Below are 21,876 nucleotides of genomic sequence, written 5' to 3'. Positions count from 1 at the left end.
TGCACAGTGGTCTTGGGGGGCTGTATCACTTACCAGCTGTATGACCTTGGCCAAGATAATCTCCCTGAGCCTTGATGTCCTCATCTATAAAATAAAGGGGTTCAAATTCACAAATCCTGGTTTGTTTTTATTTTAGCCACAAACACAGCATGCAAAAGTGCCTGGACCAGGGATCGAACCCTAGCCACAGCAGTGACAATGCTGAATCCTTAACCAAGCCATCAGGAACACAGATTCTTTTTTAACCCAAGCCACCCAAAGGCAAGGTGAGATTATCAAGTATCAGAGAAAGAAAGCAGCAGCTGCGCTTAGGCTGTACCAGGTGATTACGGGCCTCAAAAAAAAAAAAAAGAAAAATGCCGGGAGCACCACCCTCACCACAACTGTGAGAGGGTGAGCAGAGGGTCCTGCAGTCTGTGCCCCTTTGGAACCAACAGTACAACCACAGGCCAGTCACCTAAGCTTCTGGTTCTCAACTGGAAGCAAGAGAGAGTTAGATTAGGTAACATTTCTCTGATCCTGTAACCTCTACACTTTCTGCTCCCCGGAAGACACCAGAAAGAAGAATCTGTGTTGAGGGTTGAGGTCTGGTCTGTTTTGTCAATGAATGGAAAGAAATCATATTTGAATCGCTATACTAGTCTGTTTGGGCCATAGCAAAATACCACAGACCAGGTCGCTTAAACAACAGCAATTTATTTTCTCAACAGTTGCAGGGTCTAGAAGTCCAAGATCAACCCTGTCAGCAGGGTTAGTTCCTTTTGAGCAAGGAGGGAAGGGTCTGTGGCAGGCTTTTCTCCTTGGCTGGAGGATGGCCATCTTCTCCCAGTCTGCCCATCGTTTTCCCTCCATGTGTGTCTGTGTCCCAATTTCCTCCCTATGGGGATCAGTGCCCACCCTAGCAACCTCGTTCTAATGTAATTACCTCTTCACAGACCCCATCTCTAAATAGGGCCACTCTCTGACCCTCTATTTACTAGGTGTTAGGACTTCAACATCCTAATTTGGGGAGAGGGGACACAATTCAGGTCATAATGGCTTAGAATTACAAAAAAATTCTGTCATAGGTCACTTCCTTGGGGGAGGGGTGTTGGTGGGTTGGGGGCGAGGGAGTTGCAGGGACAGCCGTTAGGACACAGCTGAGAGAACGAAGGCAGTGGCCCTCAGGGTCGAAAGGAGCTACCAGCACGGGAAGGTGTTACTGAGGAAACAGGGAAACATGCGCCAAAGAAGCCAGATGTGGATGCGATGCCGTGCAGAGGCTCCTCCCAGTTCACCATCTCACCCCCAGCTTCAGTCCTGCTGCTGGGAGATGGGCTTTGAAATGACGTCATGAGCCTTCCCACTCACACTCATCAGCTGGCAACTCCAGTCCCAGAACCTGGGGTTTCAGTGAAAAGGGAAGACTGAGAGCAAGCTCACACCTGCGTGGTTTAGTCACCATCGCTGACTCAGCAGGAAATACCATGATGGGCTGTGTGCGCTCACACGTTCAGGGATCATGGCCCTACCACCCTGGCGTGCCTTCTTTGTCATCCCTTCCCCTGCTTAATATGGATAAATTCTCTGGTCTTCCTGTCAAAGTGAGTCACTAATCCAATGGCTGAGGTTCTGTGCCTGACGGCTCCCGAGAGCTGCGCTGTCATGAACATAGGATTGGACACGGGGCCGATAATGATGCCGTGGTGGCCGGTTTATGCTGCAGCCCCGAGCGGAACTAGCTGGGCTCGCCCAGGAGACGGCTGACACCCACGGAAGTTGATTCCCTTGATGCAAACCTCTGACCTTGTATATACATTGTACCTTTGCTAAGGCTTCATGCCTGGTAGAAGCTCAGAGTTTCTGTGCCTTTGGAGGAGTTAGGTGCACTGAATTTGGAGCCTGAGGGAATAGCTCAGATGGGCACTTAACGCAAGTGAAAATGAGGACACGGACTTTGGACGGGTAAATGCATTTGGTTTTGAAAGACTATATTCCTAAGAACGGTGAGGACCAACAAAAGGAAGGTCCTTGGTGGTCGCAAAGTCAGGAGTCAATTTCATAAATGTTCTTCACACATCTCTTCCCGGATCTGTTTTTGAGGTGTTTTGCTATAAATCTCTGTATCCCTGGGACCTAGTGCAGGGCCTGCCTCTCAGATCTTTACCCTCCGTCTCCTTCTCCTTAGAAAGCTTTAGACGGCAGATTTTCCCTCTGATTTAACTATTTCACCATCAAGATTTAATTAGTTGCTCTGAAACAAATTCCTGTTACCTTTTTTTTTTTTTTTTTTTTTTTTTGTCTTTTAGAGCTGCACCCACTATATCACACCTCATGGCAACACCAGATCCTTAACCCATTGAGCGAGGCCAGGGATCAAACCTGAGTCCTCATGGATATAAGTCGGGTTCATTACCGCTGAGCCACTATAGGAACCCCCCTTTTACTATTTTAATTAAAAATTTTTTTTGGCTGTGCCTGAGGCATTTGGAAGTTCCTGGGCCAGGGATAGAACCAATGCCACAGCTGTAACCAGAGCCACAGCAGTGACAACACCAGATCTTTAACCTACTGAGGCATGAGAGAACTCCTATTTTTTTTATTTTATTTGTTCTCTTTAGGCCACGGCATGCAGTGGCTTGATGTGGGATCTCAGTTCTCAGACCAGGGATTGAACCTGGGCCATGGCGGTGAAAGCACCAAGTCCCAACCACTAGGCCACCAGGGAACTCCCACTATTTTTTAAATTATAGGCATCAGGATGAATCGTATGCATCAGGAACCCATTAGAGCCAGGAGTTAATACTGCTGTGGCTTATGTTGTTTCCTCTAAAAAGTTGCAAAATGGGGGCCGTGGTCTAATAATTGGCAAGTCCTCTATTCAAAATTCACATGCTTTTTGAGAAAGTTAGTAAACTAACTCCTCATCCTTTGTGTACCGTGAGTTTCATAAATGGGGATTTTTTGGAAAGCAGGACCAACTGGTAAACCGTCTCAATCCTTCTCATCAATAGACTCAAGGCTGTCACATGGCCTTGGCGAAGGATTTCTCAGAGCACTTGGCAGGTGAATTCAACACTAGCTGTTCGGTCATATACAAAAGAAACTCAAGAATAATAGCAAAGTCTGATATTCACGGAGCACGTCACTTTCCATGGCTCAGGTCTGTGCCAAGCACTTTGCCCACTTTAACTTGTGGGACTCCTCCCATCCCTGTGAGTCAGGTGTTAGTAACACTTACAGATGAGGCACTGGAGATAGTCCCACGTCTAGTCAGAGGAAGTGCCCAGATTTGGGACCAAGCCTCTACACATTACACCTGTAAGCGTTAGGCCTCTGGGGGCATCCAGGTGCTCTGAGGAGGCAGAGGAATGCCCAGCAGGCCACCTTGGTTCACACCCAGGTCTTCCTAAACTCCCCTGAGGCCCTCAGATCCAGGCGGAGTTGAGTTTCTCACTGCTCCCCCCACCCCACCTCTGTCAGGGCGCCCATCTGCTGGGGTGCAGCCTTTGTTCCCCGCTGGATCTGAGTCCTGTGTCCCTGCTTTCCCGCCGTGTCCCAGCTGCTGGGGTTTCCTCTGCAGAATTCAGGTGTTACACACGCCAAAGGCGAGGCTGAATCAGGCTTGCTATTTAGTTTTTGGCACCTACAGGTTTCTGGGCCCGGTGGGAACAAGCGTTCAGCTCAAAGCCGTGGCTGATGCGTTGGGCTGGATTTGCTCACCAGCGGCTCCCACCCCCACACTGACCTCGACCCCGACCCCGGGCTCCGTGGATTTCCATGTAACCCGAAGGGCCGGATCATGCCCCGCAGAGTGATAATATCCCAGCCAAGATTTCTCAGAGCGGGCTCCGAGTTGGGCGGGCTCAGTTAACTCTCTTACAAGGCCCAGCACAGCCGGCGGGGAGAGGGCGAGGAAGAAGGGGCGTCGCACTCCCCACCTCTCTGGGGCTGAGGGAAGGAATTCGAGTTGAGACTAGCCCACTTCTCCCTGAGGCCGGGTCCTGAGTGCATTCATTCCCTCATCGAGACCACCGTCGACAATCCCAGGATGCCAACCTCGGGCCAGGCTCTCCTGTATAGGGGATGGAGGCCCCTCCTGGCCGAAGCCTTTTACACTCTGGTCAGACGAGTGGGATGACCAGCAGCAGTGGCTTTGCTGGGGGTGGAGACACTGGTGGTCAGGGAAGGCTTCTCGGAGGAGGAGCTGCCACAGCCGGAGCCGCCCCTAGGATGACGAAGAGGAGGCAGCCAGGGGGCGGGAGGGGAGAGACTCTCCAGGAGGAGGGAGCTGTTTGCGAGGCCCGGGGTGTTCAGATCCCCAACCCAACCGCCCCCAAACACGCCCAGGAAGGGGCGCTCTGGAAGGGTGGGCGTGCGCGCTGCCCCTCCCGCCCTTTAAGGCGGAGCGCCGCGGGCGAACCGGCAAGGGCGGTGCCAGGGTGCCTCGCGGTCGCTTATTGGACGGCGAGGCCAAACTGGGCCGCTCCGCAGGCGCCGATTGGGTGGGCGAGGGCCGGGCGCCGCCGCCAGGTGAAGGGGGTGCTGGTTCCCTCCGCCACGTGGGGGTCGCGCGGGGAGGAGGGGGCGGGGCAGGAGCCGGAGCTGGCAGTGGAGACGCACCGGTCTGCGCGGGGGTCGCGGTGCAGAGCTGGAGCGAAGGGTCGTGAAACTCGGCGGCCGCGGTGAGTGACCTCCGGGTAGCCGGGCGGGGGCTGGGACCCACAGATAGGAGGGAGCCGGCCTCGGTCCCCTAGCGCAGAGATGGGGGAGGATCTCGGATGGCGAGAAGCACCTCTGTCCCCTCCATCCATCACCGTCATCATCCGTCACCTACATCCATCATCTCCACCATCGTCACCTCCGCCGCCCCTCGGCCACGTCCTGACGCTCTCGCCGCTCTGTTGGTCCGGGGAGTTTCTCTGCCCCGGGCCGGCGAGGGATTGTCTGCTAAAAGCCCTGGCAGCCTCCCCAGGAATTACAATAAGAGCAGGAATAATTACCCACGCCGTGATGCGCTCTGTACCGTACCGCCTGGGAGCTGGCCGGGTGCGTGGTTTCCGCCGCACTTAATGCCGAAAACAGCACTTTCTGCTTTATGTCATCTGCATGGAGAGACCACCCTTATTTGATAGCACCGCCCGCCCCCCGCCTCGTACGAGCATCTCATAGCCTCTTCACCCTGCTGTATTTTCCTCCAAGTCACTTTACCCCCCTGAAATGTTGTTGATTTCCAGTACCGTCCCCCGTACCCAGCTTGGGTGCTCCGTGAGGGCTGGGACTTTGTTTTGTTCACCTGGTACAGAGCGCTTGGAAATATTCTCAGAAGGAACAGATAGATCAACAACTCCAGGAGGCAGCTGCTATTATTATCCGCACTTTATGGTTGAGGAAATGGAGGCTGAGAGGTTTGCTGGTTACAGGAGCCAACCTTGTGGGACATTCCCCCCCACACCTGTCCCTGCCCCCAGTCTACAGTCTAACCCTGGGACTGCATGGTTCACTCTCTCCCACCCTGTGACCTAGGGCAGGTAGGGGTGGCCCCAGGGGTTGTACTGGGGCAGGGGGCTCTTCTTGCTGCTGAGCCAAAGGCAGTTGTGAGAGGGGCAGGGAAGCAGGTGACTGGAGTGGCTCTGGCAGCCCCAGACCATCTGGCCTGCGAGGCAGTCAGAGAGCGAGAAAGCAGCTGTTGAGGTGATCAGATCGGCCCCCAGCGCCTAGAGTGTTCTGGGTCACTGCTGCTGCTTCCCGCCTCACCTGCCCCTGCATAGCCTGGGACCCTCTGGACTCCAAAGGCGGCCACCCTGCTCATTTAGGGTAGGGCGCTGCTGTGGCCTGGAGGAAGAGCCCCAGAGACCTGGGTTTGCTTCCCAGCTTCGCCTTATGCTGTGTGACCTTGGGCAAGTGACTTCACCCCTGGGCCACCATTTCCTAAGCACCTGAGTCTGCAGGCTGAGGGGTAGCCCATGATGCGGGGGTGGAGGGGGGGTGGAGGGGGGGTGGGCCAGCCCGATGACACCATTTAGCTACAGTGCAGTACAGCAGAGGGCCTGTGTCCTTGATCTTCGAGGTAGGCAGCCCATCCAGTTCCCTGTCTCTAAGCAGAACCACCTGGAAAACCTCAGAGGAGCAAGAGAAGAGCCCCAACCTCACTCCAAGTGTGTCCCCTTAGGAAGGTTCTGGCCCAGCCAGGCTCCTGTGCCAAACCTCAGAAAACAGATCTGTTCCAAAGGGCTAAGTGGGTGTTTGTGCCTGGAACAGGTAAGCAGGTCTGTTTCCAGGGTAAGGATGAGCCTGTACCCTCGCTAGTCCCTGGGTGGGGCTGAAATGCACTCTGCCCCTCCTGCTTGAAAGGAAGAAACTTCCAGTTTCCTGGGGAGAAAAGTGAGGGTGGGGGAGGTGGGCCCTATATGAGGGCCAGTGGCCTGGCCTTGCCACCCCCACGCCCACAGCTCTGATTCTGGGTTGTCCCCAGGAAAGCTGTGGCTCTGGCTCTGGAGGGAGGAGGCTGTTTGTAGCTTTAGATGCAGCTGGCCTGGCCTGTGTGAGTATGTGATAAGTGTGGCTCCTTCCCATCTAACAAACACTCTTCTTTCCTCTTCTTCTTCTTCTCTCTTTTTTTGGCTGTGTCCAGGGCATACAGAAGTTTCTGAGCCAGGGATCAAAGCCGAGCGCAGCAATGACAACACTGGATCCTTAACCACTAGGCCACCAGGGAACTCCCATCTAACACTCTCAGCATCTGAGGGGCTGTGTCAGCAGCGCGGGCAGAATGGGAAACGTGCTTCCTGTCTCTCCTCCCATCTCTCCTTTCTCTCTTCTTCTACTGTCTTTCTTCTCACTCTTCTCTCCCCGCATCCACTGTTCCTTCCCTCTCTTTTGCCTTGTTTGCGTTTTGGTTTTGGCCTCCTCTGTTCCCCTGCCTGTGGGTCCAGGACCTCCCCGCCCAGGATGTGATCATGAAGTAAAAAGGCATGGTCCCTGGAAGCCCCATCTCCGTTCCTGGAACCAGGGCCACGTAGCTTTTGTGCCAGTTACACACCTAACTCTGCTGTGTGTAAACGCAGAATGACAGTAGGTAATGGACATGATGTGAAAAGTAATTGGGATCAAAAAGGGGGAGAGGTGTGAGAGTCCAACGAAGCAAGAGGACAGCACCGGGAAGGCGTCAGGGGAATGGGGCAGCCATCATCTGCTGGTGCTTCCCGGCCTGGCTGCTCACTGCAGGTGCTAGATCGAAGCTGGAGCCCCCACCTGTCTTGAGCCTGGGGCTGAAGGTCAGGGGCAGGCTGAGGTAGGCCCTGTTCCTGGGCGCTTGGCACTGAGTCAGTTCCAAAGCAGCCAAACCCTCCTCCAGGCCTCCTACGGGTGCTGGAGTGCACCCATTTCCTGCCGGCGCCCAGGCTGATCCCTGCCTTCTGCTGGCAGGAGTCAGGGCTCCAGGCGGGCCTCCCCTCCTGGACTGGGGGGCCTTCTTTCAGGCGTGGCCTGGTGCAGGGAGAGAACTGTAGTGGTCAGTCCTCGATGGCCTCCCAAGCTCCCTCCTGAACATCAGGCTTTGCCCCCGCTGCCCCCCCACACACCCCGAGAAAGCGGACTTGCTGATCACGGCTCAGAGCCTGGCCAACGTCATGCTGGGTTCTGCGTCTCCATTCAATTCTCATCGACTCCTCACATTACCCCAGGTTTGGGGAAGAGGAAATGGAGGCTCAGAGAGGTGAGGCAGCTTGCCCAAAGTCACACAGGATTTGGCCCCAGGTCTCTCCTATCCCAAGTGCAGTGATTACCCAAGAAGCCTGATGAGACAGAGCCAGCCAGGATGGGGGATGGAGGTGGGGGCTCAAGTTGGCCCCAGGAAAGCCTGAGGGAGCTTGGGACCCAGGCGGAGGCATTCAGCCATTCTATTTCATGATGCCTTTTCCACATTCATGGAGCTGCAGCTGTGGTCTGAGCTCTGATGGAGCGTGAGTGCTCTTCCTGCCCCTGAGCGCAGTCTAGAGGGCAGGTTTCTTCCTCTCCTCCACCGATGGATCTGGGAGAGGGGCTCCCGGAGGGACCAGAGCCTGGCCTGGGCTGGGGCAGTGCTCCTCAGCACCCCCAGGGCACTTGTGCCCCTGGACTCAGCACCAGCAAGCAGGCTGGTTGGGGTCGGGGCTAAAGTCAGGCTGGGCTGAAGGAGCCAGGGCCCTGTGATGCAGCCTTGGCCACCCAGGTCATGGGCCACCTGCTTCCCCTGTAGACTCCAGAGCTCCTGCCCTGGAACCTGCTGTGGCTCCCCACTCCCCACAGGGCAGAGCCTAAATTCCCCAGTGTGACATTTAAGGGCTATCGCACCCTGGCTGCTGCTCTGGTAAGTTCTACTTCAGGGCCCAGCTGCTTCTGCTCCTCTGTGCCTTTGCAGGCTCTGTTCTCACTGCTGTCACACCCCTCCTCGTGGGCAGTGCCTTCCCGGGCTGTCCCCCTCCCCTGACACTTTGCACAAGCTGCTTACGTGTCCATATCCCCTTCCTCCCGCTCCTTCCCGGACTTCACCCCCTCCTGCCTGTAGTCAGCCCCCCACCTGCATTCCATAGCCTCCTCTCTGCTGCATCACCATCTAGCATTTTCCATAGCTTACTGTTGTTTCGTTGAATGTCTTTCTCCTTCACCCAGAATGTCAGCTCCATGAGGGCAGGCGGGGAGGTTTTGTCACGGCTGCGTGGCCCCAGTGCCTGGGGCTGCCCGGCACATAGCAGGTGCCCAGGCAGGGCTTGTTAGAGGCAGGGGCTTGGCAGCCTCTGACGGGAGCTCTAAGGCTCCGTGGCCTGGGACAGCCCTCCTCCCCCTGCCCTTTGCAGCCTTGTCTCCCGCGGAGCACGAAGCTGGGCACCCTGGGGGCCATGCAGAAGGCCGGGGCTGGGGGCCGGAGGGCCTCGGACTGCGGCCCCGCCCCTCACCGGCCCAGGTGCATCACCAAGTTCGCCCAGGTGGGTGGGGCTGCCCCAGAGGGTGGGCACTGGTGGGCTGTGACTGGGTGGCAGGCCCTTGGTGGGGGAGGAGCTGTGAGTCCAGGACCTATCTCGGTGGCCCTGGCTCTGGAGCACGTGTGCACAGATGGGGTGGTGGCACCTCAGGGGCTGAGTGGCTTCACCTGGAATGTAGCAGAGCCCGGACTCCCAAGTACCGTGCTGTCACCGTCCACGGCTTACCCTATGGAGAGGGTGTGTGTTTGGACGGTAAATTGGATGACGGGGCGCAGGAGCCACAGGCCTGACTCCCCTGCCGCCCTCCCACCCCCACCCCGCCCCCAAGCAGTACGTGGGCTCCTTTCCTGTGGACGACCTGGACACCCAGGAGCGCGTGTGGCTGGTGCAGCAACAGCTGTGGGCACTGAAGGTAGGGGGGCTGGGGCTGGAGAGGGCACTTCCCTAGTGGGGACCACAGCTTTGGATGTCAGGCTGGGAATCCTGAGACTGCCTGCTCCCCCCTCCGCCCCCCAACTCAGAGAGCTGGAGCAAGTGAGACCCAGGGAGGGGCAGGACCAAAGCCATTCTGAGACGTGGGCCCTGACCCCTCCTCCTGAGCTCCGGGATCCCCGTCCCTTATGCCCCAGGGCCCCCTTCCCTTGGGCAGTTGTGACCTGTGTGTGTGTGTGTGTGTGTGTGTGTGTGTATGTGAGCCACAGGGGGTTGATATTGGGTAGGGCATAACATGGCCCAGGGGTTGGTCGGCCAGGAGCCACCCACGCTTCCTCAGGTGCTGCGGGGTTCACTCTGCAGGGCTCAGTCCCCCGGCAGGTGGGGTGGAGTCAGCGGACCAGCCTGTGGGGACCAGCCCTGAAGCTGGGCTGGGCTGGCAGGGCCTGGGAGGTAATGTCTGCCCCCCACCCACTCTCTCCCACCCAGGACTGTCCCCGACGCCGGGCTGTCATCCTGAAATTCAGCCTCCAGGGCCTCAAGATCTACAGCGGAGAGGGTGAGGTAGGAGCCCGTGTGTGCGCGCGCACTCGCCCCTGCCCTGTCGCCTCCCCCGCTGCTCTGAGCCTTTGGGGCCTTCTCCCCAAGGACCCTCCCACCATGCAAGTCTGGACAACAGTTTCTCCTCTGTCTTACTCCTCAGGGCCACCTCCTGGCCTGCGCATCAGGACCAGCCAGCCCCATGAGGTTCTGGCAGGTCCCCGGGCTTGGCCAGTGGGCTGTGACCAGCCTCTCATGATGGTGGAGCAGGGCCAGGCAGGCTCGAGGCCAGTTGGGGGCCCCTGCTTGGTCACTTCTCCTGCCACAAGCCAGTGTTTTTTTTTTTTTTTTTTTGTCTTTTGTCTTTTTTGTTGTTGTTGTTGTTGTTGTTGCTATCTCTTGGGCCGCTTCTGTGGCATATGGAGGTTCCCAGGCTAGGGGTTGAATCGGAGCTGTAGCCACCGGCCTACACCAGAGCCACAGCAACGCGGGATCAGAGCCGCGTCTGCAACCTACACCACAGCTCACGGCAACGCCGGATCGTTAACCCACTGAGCAAGGGCAGGGACCGAACCCGCGACCTCATGGTTCCTAGTCGGATTCGTTAACCACTGCGCCACGACGGGAACTCCTGCAAGCCAGTGTTTGATGACCACTGACTGTGTGCCAGACTGTGTGCCCCATGACTCTGGGCGCCACTCACCTAAGACTGTGGTGCAGACATGCCCAGAGCTATTGTGGGGAGCCTGGGGTCAGGGCCTGGGCCACTGGCATGCCGTCTCTCTCACCCCCACCAACAGCTCCATCAGGGGTCCTGTCCCTCCCTAACACTTGTCACAACAAGGCCTCAGAGCTGTAGTCACATGCCCAAGTCACTGGAGGGTGAGTGGCAGAGCCAGAATTGGAACCCTGGTCACCTGGCTCCAGAGATCAGGCAGGCAAGCCCAGGGCTGGCCACCAGCACCTTTCCCTGTGACCCAGTGGACCGTGAATACTCGGCCCTCAGCGCCATAACTTGGGCATGGTCAGAAGCGGGGAGCAGGGGGGCCCGGGTTCAGGACCCGTGTGAAGGGCAAGGGTTCTGAGGTGCGCAGGCCTGGATGGAGGGCAGAGTTCTGCACCCCAGGAGCTGGGTGGTTCTGAAGCTGGGTGCTCAGGCTGGAGAGCAGGCCTGGGAGGCCTGCCAGCAGGTGTGTGGGGCCCACGGGGCAGGCACATGCTGGGCTGGCAGCTGCAGGCCACGCGGTGTGTCTGACGGAGGCGGCGCACCTTCTGCCTCCCCAGGTGCTTCTGATGGCCCACGCCCTGCGGCGCATCCTCTACACTACCTGGTGCCCAGCTGACTGCCAGTTTGCCTTCATGGCCCGAAACCCCCGGAGCCCGGCCAGCAAGCTCTTCTGCCACCTCTTTGTGGGCAGCCAGCCTGGAGAGGTACCCGGGGCCCAGGGCAGGGGCCCAGCACTGAGGCTGGGGCGGGGGTGTACTGTGCCTCAGCGTGGGCTCCAGGGACGGAGGCCCTGGACGGCTTAGCCAAGCCGGCCTGCACCCTCTCCAGGCGTGCACCCCTCGCCACCCTGGCTCCTTCTCTGGCTCTTCCCTCTGAGGACTCCCCCAGAAGCAAGTCCGTGGCCTCAACATTCCCCAGGCTTGGAAGTGGGGACCAGGCTGTGTCCTTAGAGATCAGAAGGTCACACTGCCTGGCCTTTGCCCCTGCTGTTCTCTCTGCCTGAACCCCCTTCCCCTTCTCCTCCTGGAAAATTCCATCTTGCCCTTTGGGGCTCAGCCCATGTGTCTGTGACGCCCACCTCGAATCCTCCAGATCAACCCTCCTTTCTGGTCCTGTCACATGAACTGCATTCTGTCATCCATCTGTTCCTAACTACAGTCACTGAATCCTTTGTGTGCAGAGGCTGGGTCCAGGTCTTGAACTGTTCTGGTGCATGGCCCTGTGGGAAGTGTAGGTGGGTAGGTAGATCCCGAAAGGCAAAGCCAGTATCACTACGGTGACAATGGCACCTCAGCCGCTAATTGTTTGTCAAGCAGAGGCTGGATTTGGTTCCATGGAGCAAGCATTTGCTATCAGCCCTGGATTTCTGAGCCCTGTGCCAGCTACTGGAGTGACGGGTGGCTGAGACATGGCCCTTGATCTTCTGGAGCTCATGGTTCCAGCATGTTCCAACTGGATGATGTGTCTGGCAGATAGAATGTGCTGGACGTAGAGTTGCTGGGCCTCTCCTGGGGTTTTTCTATGGTCCATTTCATTAAAGGGACAGAGGGAGGTGGGGGTGAGGAAACTGAGGCACAGAGATGCCATGCTGTGCCCATGGTCACAAAGCAGCTCCTAAGTGACAGAGCCAGGATTGGATCCCAGGTTCTGTGACTTCAGGGCCTAGGCTCTTAACCACTCCTCTAGGAGGGGGCAAGGCACAGGGAGGGGGTAGTAAACCTAGGGGATAGGGGTGCATTTAGACCATGTATTGCCAGCTCGCAGCATGATGCCTGGAACAAAGTAGATGCTCGGTGTTTGTTAAATGAATAAAGGAACCTAGGAGGGGAGGCTACATGGTGGTGGGGTTTTGAGGGATTAGTAGGAGTTTTCTCAGGAAGATAAGGAAGACCATCCCTAACCTAGGGGCTGCATGTACCCCAGGTGAGTGGGTTGATGCCTAGGGAATCCCCCAGGAAACCTCCCCCAGCTGAGCCCGCCTCTCTTCTCTCTAGGTCCAGATCCTGCACTTGCTGCTCTGCCGCTCCTTCCAGCTGGCTTACCTGTTGCAGCACCCTGAGGAGCGGGCCCAGCCTGAGCCCTGCCTGGGGCCTGCAGGGGACGTGGCCCTGAAGCCCCTGTCCTGCCCTGGGGGCCCCTCTGGGCTAGTACGCGAACCCTTCGGCCGTGATCAGCTCTCGCAGAACGTTAATGCGCTGGTCTCCTTCCGGCGGCTGCCAGCAGAGGGCCCCGGAGGCAGTGGGGTACGCAGCTCCCCGCCAGGGCGTGGGCAGTGGACAAGGGACTTGGGCGCGGGTGAAGGGGCGGTGCTGGACTTCCGCGGGAGGGGCTTGCCCTGGCCTGACACGGGGCTGGGCCTGAGTCTGGCCGCCCCTGCGGGCCCCTCTTGGTGCCCTAGAAGGAGCTGCCGGAGTCAGAAAGCCGTGGGGGCGCCCGCCACACGCGCCTGGGGAACCCTTACTGCTCGCCCACGCTGGTGCGCAAGAAGGCCATTCGCAGCAAGGTGATCCGCTCCGGGGCCTACCGCGCCTGCACTTACGAGACGCAGCTGCAGCTGTCCGCTCGGGAGGCCTGTGAGTGGCAGGGGCACGTGCGCACCTGTGTGCACTGAGGGAGTCAGCAAGGGTGGCCCTGAGCGCCCGTGGTTGCGGGCCTGCCACTGCGGCTGCCTGTGAGCGCCGGGTCCACGCAAAAGCGGGTGCATCCGGGGCTGCGTGCCCAGCGGCTTGCAGAGGTGATTGCGCAGCCGCGGATGTGCTTCCATGGGCAAGTGGGTGTGAGTGGGTGTGTGCCCAGTGTGGATGTGTCTTTGGGCCGGGAGGGGGAGGCTTGGTGAAGAGGCAAGCGCGGGGGTGATGAGGTCGGGGTTGGGGTGGGGGGGCTGGGCGCGGGAGGGGACAAGATAGCCTCTCTTCCTCTGACCCCTGGATGGTCTCTGCAGTTCCTGCCCTGTGGGAGGCCTGGCCCCGGGGGCCCGGGAGTCCCTCATGTCTGGTGGAGAGCGAGGGCAGCCTGACAGAGAACATCTGGGCTTTTGCTGGCATCTCCAGGTAGGAAGGGTGCTCAGCTCCTTGGGGTGGTCGGAGGAAGAGGCCGTGGGCTCCCCCAGGGCCCTGACATGGGCCCATTCCTGCACTTGAGTGGAGGGCGTCTCACCTGTGGTATCAGGCCAGGGGCTTCACCACCCAGGGGCTCAGTTTTCCCAAATGTATAGTGGGGATAATAAAAGAGCCTGAATCGCCGCGGGCTGTGGAGAGGATCAAATGAGGTTATTCAGTTAAATCCTTAGGCGCCTGGCCTGTCACAGGTGACAGACAGCTCCCTAAATGCTAGCTCTTTAAAACTCTCTCCCAGGAGTCCCCGCTGTGGCACTAATGATCTGGCTTATGTCTGCTGAGGCGGGAGTTTGATCTCTGGCCGGAGCAGTGGGTTAGGGATCCCGCGTTGCTGCAGCTGTGGCGTAGGTTCGGGCTCGGATTCCATCCCTGACCCAGGACCTGCCATATGCCACAGGTGCAGCCGAAAGAGAAAAAACAAAACTCTCCTAACTGGTCTTGTCAACAATTAGAGTCCTCCTTGAAACCGTCTAGAAAATAAGTCTGAAATTTTCCTTTCCTTGAGAGCCCACTCTGGAGAAGGCGCTGTTTTTCCGATGCTCTGGGGCTGATACAACATTGGCCAAGCAGAGGATGGGTCCAGACTAGGGGGCCAGCCTTCAGCCTCTCCCCTCTGCCCGCCCAGGCCCAGTGCCCTCGCCCTGCTGCGGAGAGACGTACTTGGGGCCTTTCTGCTGTGGCCCGAGCCGGGCGCCAATGGCCAGTGGTGCTTGTCGGTGAGGACACAGTGCGGTGTGGTCCCCCACCAGGTCTTCCGAAACCACCTGGGCCGCTACTGCGTGGAGGTAGGAGCTCCTGACCCCGCCCCTCACTCTAGCCACGCCCCTTTCTAACCCCTCATCCGAGTCCCCTATTGGCTCTCTCCGGCCCCACCCCTTATTTAATGCTCCAACCAGCACACTTTAGTCACTGGCCCGTCTGGCCCTGCCCCCACTGGCCTATTGGGTGCCTCACCTCTTTTCTGCTGGCTCCGCCCTAAGGCCCCTCTCTCCAGAGGAGGGTACCTCTAGTAGAGTCCTGAGCTAGGGTCATGCCTCACATTTTTATAGAAATCCCAGCTTTCAAAAGTCATGCTTTCCCATGCCCAAGTCATGTTTTAGCAGAGAAGGAAACTGGCTCAGAGAAGGTAGAGGCTTGCATAAGCTCACACAGCCACCGAGGCTCCAGGTCTTGGGTCTTAACCTGATCATGGGTTTCCAGGGATCGAGTGGGCAGCTGGGGCTTTTTTAATGTGCGGCCTTACTGCCACGCTGCGCCTCAGTTCTGTCCAGGCTGGAGGTGAGAAAGAGGGAACGGGGTCTGGTTCTACTGCGAGCGGGGCTGAGTCCTCTCTGGGCCTGCATTTCCTCCTCGCTGAGTGGGGCCGGATCCTGTGTGAGGGGGTGAGGGTTAGGGCTAGGTGTGGGGAGGCGGTTGGTGCCCTTGTGAACCAGGGGAAAGGGGGAGCTGAAGCCCCTTTCTCCCTCAGCACCTGCCTGCAGAGTTCCCCAGCCTGGAGGCCCTGGTGGAGCACCACGCTGGGACGGAGCGCAGCCTCTTCTGCTCCCTCGACATGGGCCGCCTGAACCCTAACTACGAGGAGCAGGACTGCGGGCCTGAGGGCAGGCCTCCCCGGACACTCCGGCCCCTTGGCCATGCCAAGTCTGAGGCAGAACTGCAGGGCCTGGGCTAGGAGGCTGGGCCCCAAACCAACAGGCCCTGCCTCAGCCTAGCTCCTGGGCCCCAGCAGGGCGCTCTGCTCTGCCCTCCTTCCACCCCGCTGGGCACCAGTTCCATCCAATCACTCTGCCCCTTGGCCCAGTCTTCCATCACTTCCCTGTCTGTGGGGGGAGCCCTGAGAGTGAGGAGTGCCCGTGGCTTCTCACAGGCCCTGGGGCCTGTCAGGATTGCAGGAGGGGCAGGCAGAGCTCCAGGTTTCTGAGAACTTGCTGGGTGATGGTGGCTGCTGGTCCTCCCCAGGCTTCACCTTCATCCTAGTCCTGGAGGGAGGTGTGTGTTCACCATGGAGGCGGAGCCCTCTCCTCAGGACACCAGGCCTCGGGGCCCTGCCTGGGCGTCTCCAGAGAGCCCCTGACCGAGGAAGCCAGATGCATGATGGAGAGGTGTTCAGGGAGGCAGGAGTGAGTTCTCACTTTGGGCAAAGCCGTGGGGACAGGCCACCCTCTCCGTGAGGGCCACATGGATGACCTGGTGGAGCTTGTGAGCTACCTGCAGGCTGACGAAGCGTGGCCCGTTTCCCCTGTCCTTTGAGGTTAAAGGAGTCTTCCCTTGAGTTCTGAAGCATGGGGATTAAGCCAGTTCAGAAAGGACGGGATGGATCAAGAGCCATGCCACCCAAGGCCCACACACAGGTGGACACCTGTGTGCAGAAAGGGATGTGGACCAGCCAACGGGGCAGAGGATCTCAGTGTGTCCATTAGGAAGGCTGGTTTGTCTCCACAGGCTTGAGATTCCTATTTACTTGGAAGGGATGTCCCAGCCTCATCTCCTACCCCACACTCCCAAGAGCCACCAAGAGAGACACACATGCCCCCAGGCTCATTTTCTTTGGCCATTTGACTAGGAGGGGCCAGGAGGGAGCTGCAGGCTTAGAGGGGTGACCAGAGCTCTGCTCCACCCATCCTGTAGGCCAGATTGGGTCTGGCTGCCCAGGCAGCCCATCAATGCTGGCATTTCTCTTATTGTGGCATCTGTCAGGGGCCACCTCACCAGGCCAGCCCCACTGGGGATAGGGCTCAGGGAGGAAGCACCCAAAGGTAGAACTGATGAGGCCCTGCTGGAGGGCACGTGACCTCTGCGGGCAGTGGGGTCCCTCCAGGGAAACAATGCTAAAGCAGTGGCTCTGTGGGGACTGACAGATCTGGGTGCCCCCCTTTTATAAGTAAACTTGATAGACATAAATCTACTACATTGAGTTAGGGAGCAAGTTCACTTTGGATGAACTTGTATTCTTGAGGCAGAGGCCTAGTTATGAGTCTGGGGGCTGCCCTCTCCCCCCACCTGGGAATGGGGTGTGACTGCTTGGTGCCTTGAAAGCGACAGACTTCTGATTCCTGGAAGGAAGAGGACAGCCCCAATGGAATATAAAGAAGGGAGGAGCCTCAGAAGTTCAGGCCCTGTGTTCGCAGCTTACTGTCTCTGGCTCAGGAAACGGTCCGGGCTGGGGCCTTGTCACCTTGTCGCAAGGGATGGGAGGAAGCTCTTTCCACTGGAACCACAGCACTACATGCAAAGGGGGACTCGGGGCTCATTTATGGGTATTGCTACCAGAACCCCCCTCCTCCCTTGGGCAAAGCCCTGGTCCCTCGTGGGAGGCCCCGGCCTCGCATCTCCCTGGCAGGGAGAGGGGTTTGGTGATGTGGTGCCAGGATTTTACGGTACCGGAGTCTCGAACATTTAAGAAGTCCTGATAGCTGGTCTTGCCTCTATGAGGGATGGGTTTTGTTGCACAAGTTATCTGTGTGGACAGGGTATCAGGAATGCCGCCAAAGTATTTTAACATTGCTTCACACAGCATTTGTGGATCACGTGATACAAATAGCACAAAGTTTCTGACCCACATGTGCAGATGCCACAATGTCTTAACTACAGACCACAGTTTTCTCTTTGTTCCAACCAGTGCCACCTGGGTAGCCCAGCTTTCCTTCCTGCGTGGACGTGAAACAAATAAAATGCATTTCTTCGGATGGTCTAGTACAGAATTTTCCTTTGAAAGGCAAGGTCTTTGTCCAGTTGTCTGCTGTGCTTTTGATGCTAAATGATGAACCAGACAGAGATTCTGTCCTCAGGGGATCAGGTTGTCTTGACGGAATTGGGTAGATAGATCCAAATAATGATTCTCCTGCTTAAAAGCTTCAGTGGGTATTTCCTCCAGGAACAAGACGCGAGTCCTTATGTTCTGGCCACTTGGGTTTTCCTTCTGCTCCTGCAACATGCCACAGGGCCTTTGCACAGCCTGGACAGGCCCCCTTGTTCTCTTCTCCCTTTACCTGGTTAACTGAACTTTACCACCCTGACCGTCCCAGCCCCCTGCCAGAACGGGGTAAGGTTTCCTGGCTAGACATTCCACAGAACTGTCCTTTAGTTATTACTCTTTTATTTATGGGAGGATTTTTTTTGTTGTTGATAGGATATTTGTCAGCCTCCCTGGCTAGACTATGGGCACTGGGAGTGCAGGGGTTGGGCTTGCATCTATCAGCAAGCCTGGCACGCAGATGACAGTGCAAAGGGGAGCCTAAGGGAGGCGTGAAGACCGCTCTTCTGGCTGGAGGGACATGTGCTGAGCAGGGTGGGAGGGGGAGGTGGGTGGTGATAAGCCAGGCAGCCTCTACAGGCAAAAAACTTTGGCTCGCAAAATTATTTAAATTTTTTTATTACTAGTTGACTTACAATGTTGTTTTATTTCTTAGTCTTGAGTCTTAAAAACGAGGGGCAGCAATAGAAGGACGCTTTGCTCTGTCCCGGTGAGCTGTGATAGGCTCTGGGGTAGCCTTCCTGAGTCAATTCCGGGATATGGATAAAGGGAAGCAAGGCCCTTGCTGCCTTTCTCGGTAGCTCTTTAACCGCGTGAGGCCGCTTCTCCGGCATCTCTCTCCGAGATGGAGTCAAGCTTGGCTTCTCCGTCGTAGCTGGGCCACTTCAGGCAAGCTGCTTAACTTCTGTAAACAGGAGCTGTGAGGCCTGGAGAAGAGAATGGCTATGCAGTGCCTGGCACCAAACCACGAGACCCTCGGGCAAAGCCATCGCCCGTCGTCCCCAACTGCCGCCCCAGCGCGACGGCCTACGGTCTAGACCCTCCCCCGGGGGACCCCGCACGGAGAACGCCCGGACGTTCCCGACCCGAGGGCTGTGACGCCACGGGCGTTGCCCGGCAACCGCGAACGCCGAGGCGGCGTGCGCGCAAGCGGGCGGCTGGGGAGGCTCCGGGGGCTCGGGTCCTGCGGCGGCGCCTGCAGCGCGGATCCCCCACAGCCCCCGCCCGGGCCAGGCCTCAGGGACGGGCGAGCCCGGGCGCGGGAGGAAGCCGCGGTCCCGGTTCGGGTCCTGCGACTCCCCCGCCGCCCGCTTCTTCCTCTCGGGGGTGCCCCGGGAGCAGTCCGGTCCCCACCCTACCGCGGCCCCGCCCCCGCCACGAGGCCCCGCCCCCGCGTCGGGTGCTGGCCCCGCCCTCTGGCCCGGGCGGCCGGGGGTCCTCTGTCTCGCCGTGGTGTGTCCAGGCCGCTGCGTCCACGTTGGGCCGCATCCCGGGGACCCCCGCCGCGGCGCCATGGCCTCAGAGTCGGTGAAGGTAGTGGTGCGCTGCCGCCCCATGAACCAGCGGGAGCGGGAGCTGAACTGCCAGCCCGTAGTGACGGTGGACTGCGCACGCGGCCAGTGCTTCATCCAGAACCCAGGTGCCGTCGACCAGCCTCCCAAGCAGTTCACCTTCGACGGCGCCTACTACATGGACCACTTTACCGAGCAGATTTACAACGAGATCGCCTACCCGCTGGTGGAGGTGAGGGCGCCCAAGAGGCCACTTCCAAGGACCCCACTGGGCAGGACCTGGGGCCGCTCTCAGAGGTCCTGAGGGACAGCCCTGCCTCCAAGCCGGGCGGGAAGGCACTTCTGGAGGGCCACAGGTGGACAGCAACAGGTTGGTCTGCAGACTTTTGTCCAGGCAGGAGACAGCTGGAACTTGCCTACAATGTCTGTCTAGGTCTCCACCGCCCCCCCTGCCAAGGCTGGTCCTCACCCCCATCCTTCCAGCCTCCCTCCCACAAGAACTCCAGCCCCCAAGACCCTTGCCCTTCACCCTCACCTGAGAGCTTCAGGAATTCTCTCAAAGCTCTAGCCGCTTCCCCCAGCCGCTTCCTCTTCTCCTAAGAGCCTCAGGTCATCTCCTTCCCCCTCCTCCTTCCCCCCTGTCTCCCCCTCTCCTCTTCTTACCCCCTCCCAGACCGTGGCTTCTACTTTCTCCCCTCAGCATCCAGAATCCTCTCCCCCACCCTCCCTCCAGCCTCCTGAAAGGCCTGCCAGGTACAAACCTAGTTCTCTGCTGCTGCAGAGAAGTCTGCTGGCCTGGCGGTGGTCTCAGAGGAGTGGAAACCCTTTATCTTTGGTCTGACTTATCTTCCTCTTTGGCGGTTGAAGAACAGGGAGGCAGGAAGTTTCTGCCCCTTTACTGCTTTTCTTCTCGCTCTCACACTAGGGAGCTCATTGGAGCTTCTTGACAGGGAGGCTCAGGTTTCACAAATGGGGATGCCCAGGCCCAGAGGGAGGAGACTGCAGGCTCCCCTGGTGAGTTTCTGGGGGGGGGGGGGCGCTGGAGCTACACTTGGTGTCTCCTGGCCAAGGCTCTCTGCTGTGGTCCACCATCTCCCCAGCTGTCCAGCAAATCCCTCGTTAAGGGAGATGTCACAGGTTGTTCCAGGAAAAAAGGAAGTTTGGGAAGTGCTCTGTATGCTCCCTCCCTCACTTGAAGCTGTGAGTTAGGCTCCCCCACGCTCTGGGGAGTCTTGCAGTGAAGAAGCTCCTTTGACGTAGTTAACCCAGCATTTCCAAAATGGAACCATGGAACCTTTTCTGTTTTGGTTGGCAGGCCAGTTAACCTCCTCCTCCTTTGGCTGCCTCATCTCTTCTGCCAAGACAGTCAAAACTCCTTGTGAGAAGTTCCCACTGTGGCGTAATGGGATTAACAGTGTCTCTGCAGCAGCAGGGACATGGGTTTGATCTCCAGCCCAGCGCAATGGGTTGAGGATCTGGTGTTGCCACAGCTGTGGCTTGGTCACAACTCAAGCTCAAATGCAATCTCTGGCCAGGGAAATCCATATGCTGTGGGCTGGCCAAAAAGGAAAAACAAAACAAAACAAACCCTTGTTTTGAAGGGTTGAGGTGTTCTGGAGCGCAGAGCTCCCCAGTGGGTTTGGTGTGACTGGACATGATGCCCAGGGGAAGAGGGCAGCCCTCCCCAGGGGGTAGCCAGGCTGTCTTGCCATCCTGGACTCCCAGGCTGGAAGGGACCAGAATGGGTTGTAGGGTCCAGCCCCTCCCCCTGCACTGGATTCTTGAATGTCCACCCAGGGTCAGGAGCTCACCTGCCCCAGAGCCACCCCTTCCGCCTTTGCTCCTAGAAGACCATTCTGGAGTCAGAGTCTGCCTCCAGGACGCTTTCAGCCACCTGCCCTGGCTCTGTCCCTGGAGAGAACACCTCAGCCCTCGGAGACTGGCAGATTCCAAGACTGAGGTCTCTAGGGCCTCAGCCTTGCTCACGGGTCCCCTCCTCATCTTGGAAATAATTCCCTTGAGCAAGCCTTCCTTGTCAGTGTCTCTAGGAAGCCCCAGCGCAAGAGGGGGAGACACTAAGTAGACAGCGGCTGCCTCAGATTGTTCCTCCAGCTCTCATTCTATCCCAAGTTTGCCGTGACAGGGGATTCTCTGTCAGACCCCTGCCTCTGAACATCCCACAGAGCCTCAAACTCAGCACAACGTATGATCATTTTCATTCATTCATTCATTCGTTCGTTCAGCTAGCACAGCGCATCTCCACACAAGGCCCCATCCTAGGCGTGGGGAGCTGCCTTCAGGAAGTTCATGGTCAGGGGCAGGGGCAGCTAAGCTAGTAGCTACAATCCAGGGGGATAAGTGGGAGAAGCCCTGGGACTTTGGCAGCATAGAGAAGGCTCGCAAACCTGGGCATGGAGGGGTTGGGAAGGCAAGGAGGCCTTCTTGGAAGTGGTGAGGTCTAAGCTGAGACCAGAAGGATGAGAGGAGTCAGCAGAGGAAGGAGAGGAATGGGCCTTTCAGGTGGAGAGCAGCATGTAGCATTCGATCTTTGTCGGACTCTGTGGGCATCTGTAGAGCTGGCGTCATCACTCCTGATGAGGAGACTCAGGCCTCAAGTGTCACGGAATGAGTTAGGGGTGGTTTTGGTTCCCAGCGCACCGCCAGATCCCTGTGCTCCATCCTGCTGCCTCCCATTAAATGAGCAGCTTGCGAAGCATCTGCAAAGCACAGCTCAGCAGCTCTGAGCCGGGAGCAGCTGTGTGTCTGTGCTGCTGGGCCCTGACCACCCCCAGGGGGCCTCCCTCCCAGGCCCTCTGCTTCGGGTCCACAAAGCCCCCCAGCTCTTCCGATTGCC

General features: G+C 58.1%; 2 protein-coding genes across 24 annotated transcripts in view; both read left to right on the top strand.

Annotated features, from left to right (window-relative positions):
- The first annotated feature begins 4,556 nt into the window (after window positions 1–4,556).
- Window positions 4,557–17,443, top strand: SH2D5 (SH2 domain containing 5). 6 transcript variants are annotated; one of them, XM_013999046.3, is made up of 10 exons: window positions 4,557–4,664; window positions 8,817–8,945; window positions 9,274–9,354; window positions 9,864–9,938; window positions 11,199–11,345; window positions 12,636–12,884; window positions 13,040–13,214; window positions 13,583–13,691; window positions 14,383–14,542; window positions 15,226–17,443. In XM_013999046.3, exons 2-10 carry the CDS (start codon window positions 8,859–8,861, stop codon window positions 15,427–15,429), a joined length of 1,287 nt encoding a protein of 428 aa, XP_013854500.3. In that variant the 5' UTR covers window positions 4,557–4,664; window positions 8,817–8,858; the 3' UTR covers window positions 15,430–17,443. The 6 variants fall into 6 exon arrangements, with proteins under 6 accessions (XP_013854500.3, XP_005665125.4, XP_084819291.1 ...); XM_005665068.4 differs by having other exon boundaries at window positions 9,271–9,354; XM_084963165.1 differs by having other exon boundaries at window positions 8,793–8,945.
- A 1,230-nt stretch (window positions 17,444–18,673) lies between these two features.
- Window positions 18,674–21,876, top strand: part of KIF17 (kinesin family member 17) — a 55,382-nt gene continuing 52,179 nt past the window's right edge. For 15 of the 18 annotated variants that reach the window (XM_084963159.1, XM_084963158.1, XM_084963155.1 and 12 more), the window contains exon 1: window positions 18,674–19,254. In XM_084963159.1, coding sequence (XP_084819285.1) covers window positions 19,024–19,254 — 231 coding nt within the window. In that variant the 5' untranslated portion in view covers window positions 18,674–19,023. Of the gene's footprint in view, window positions 19,393–21,876 lie in introns of all 18 variants that reach the window. The other 3 variants (XM_084963160.1, XM_084963156.1, XM_084963157.1) reach the window with 2 other exon arrangements.

This window comes from Sus scrofa, chromosome 6, assembly GCF_054392235.1.
Source record: "Sus scrofa isolate SSC_HxYL_T2T_F1_AM1 chromosome 6, Sscrofa_HxYL_maternal_Yorkshire_Landrace_v2.0, whole genome shotgun sequence".
In the NCBI taxonomy this organism is placed as follows: Eukaryota; Metazoa; Chordata; class Mammalia; order Artiodactyla; family Suidae; genus Sus; species Sus scrofa.
Note: the sequence above shows the minus strand (reverse complement) of the source record. Positions and strands in the feature narration are given on the sequence as shown.

Excerpts from the sequence above, each read along its gene's own strand:
- SH2D5 (XM_005665068.4), top strand. The coding sequence starts at position 8,859 with ATGCAGAAGGCCGGGGCTGGGGGCCGGAGGGCCTCGGACTGCGGCCCC. Across the intron at positions 9,939-11,198 it reads TCTACAGCGGAGAGGGTGAG|GTGCTTCTGATGGCCCACGC; the intron begins GTAGGAGCCCGT and ends CTGCCTCCCCAG. Across the intron at positions 12,885-13,039 it reads AGGGCCCCGGAGGCAGTGGG|AAGGAGCTGCCGGAGTCAGA; the intron begins GTACGCAGCTCC and ends TTGGTGCCCTAG.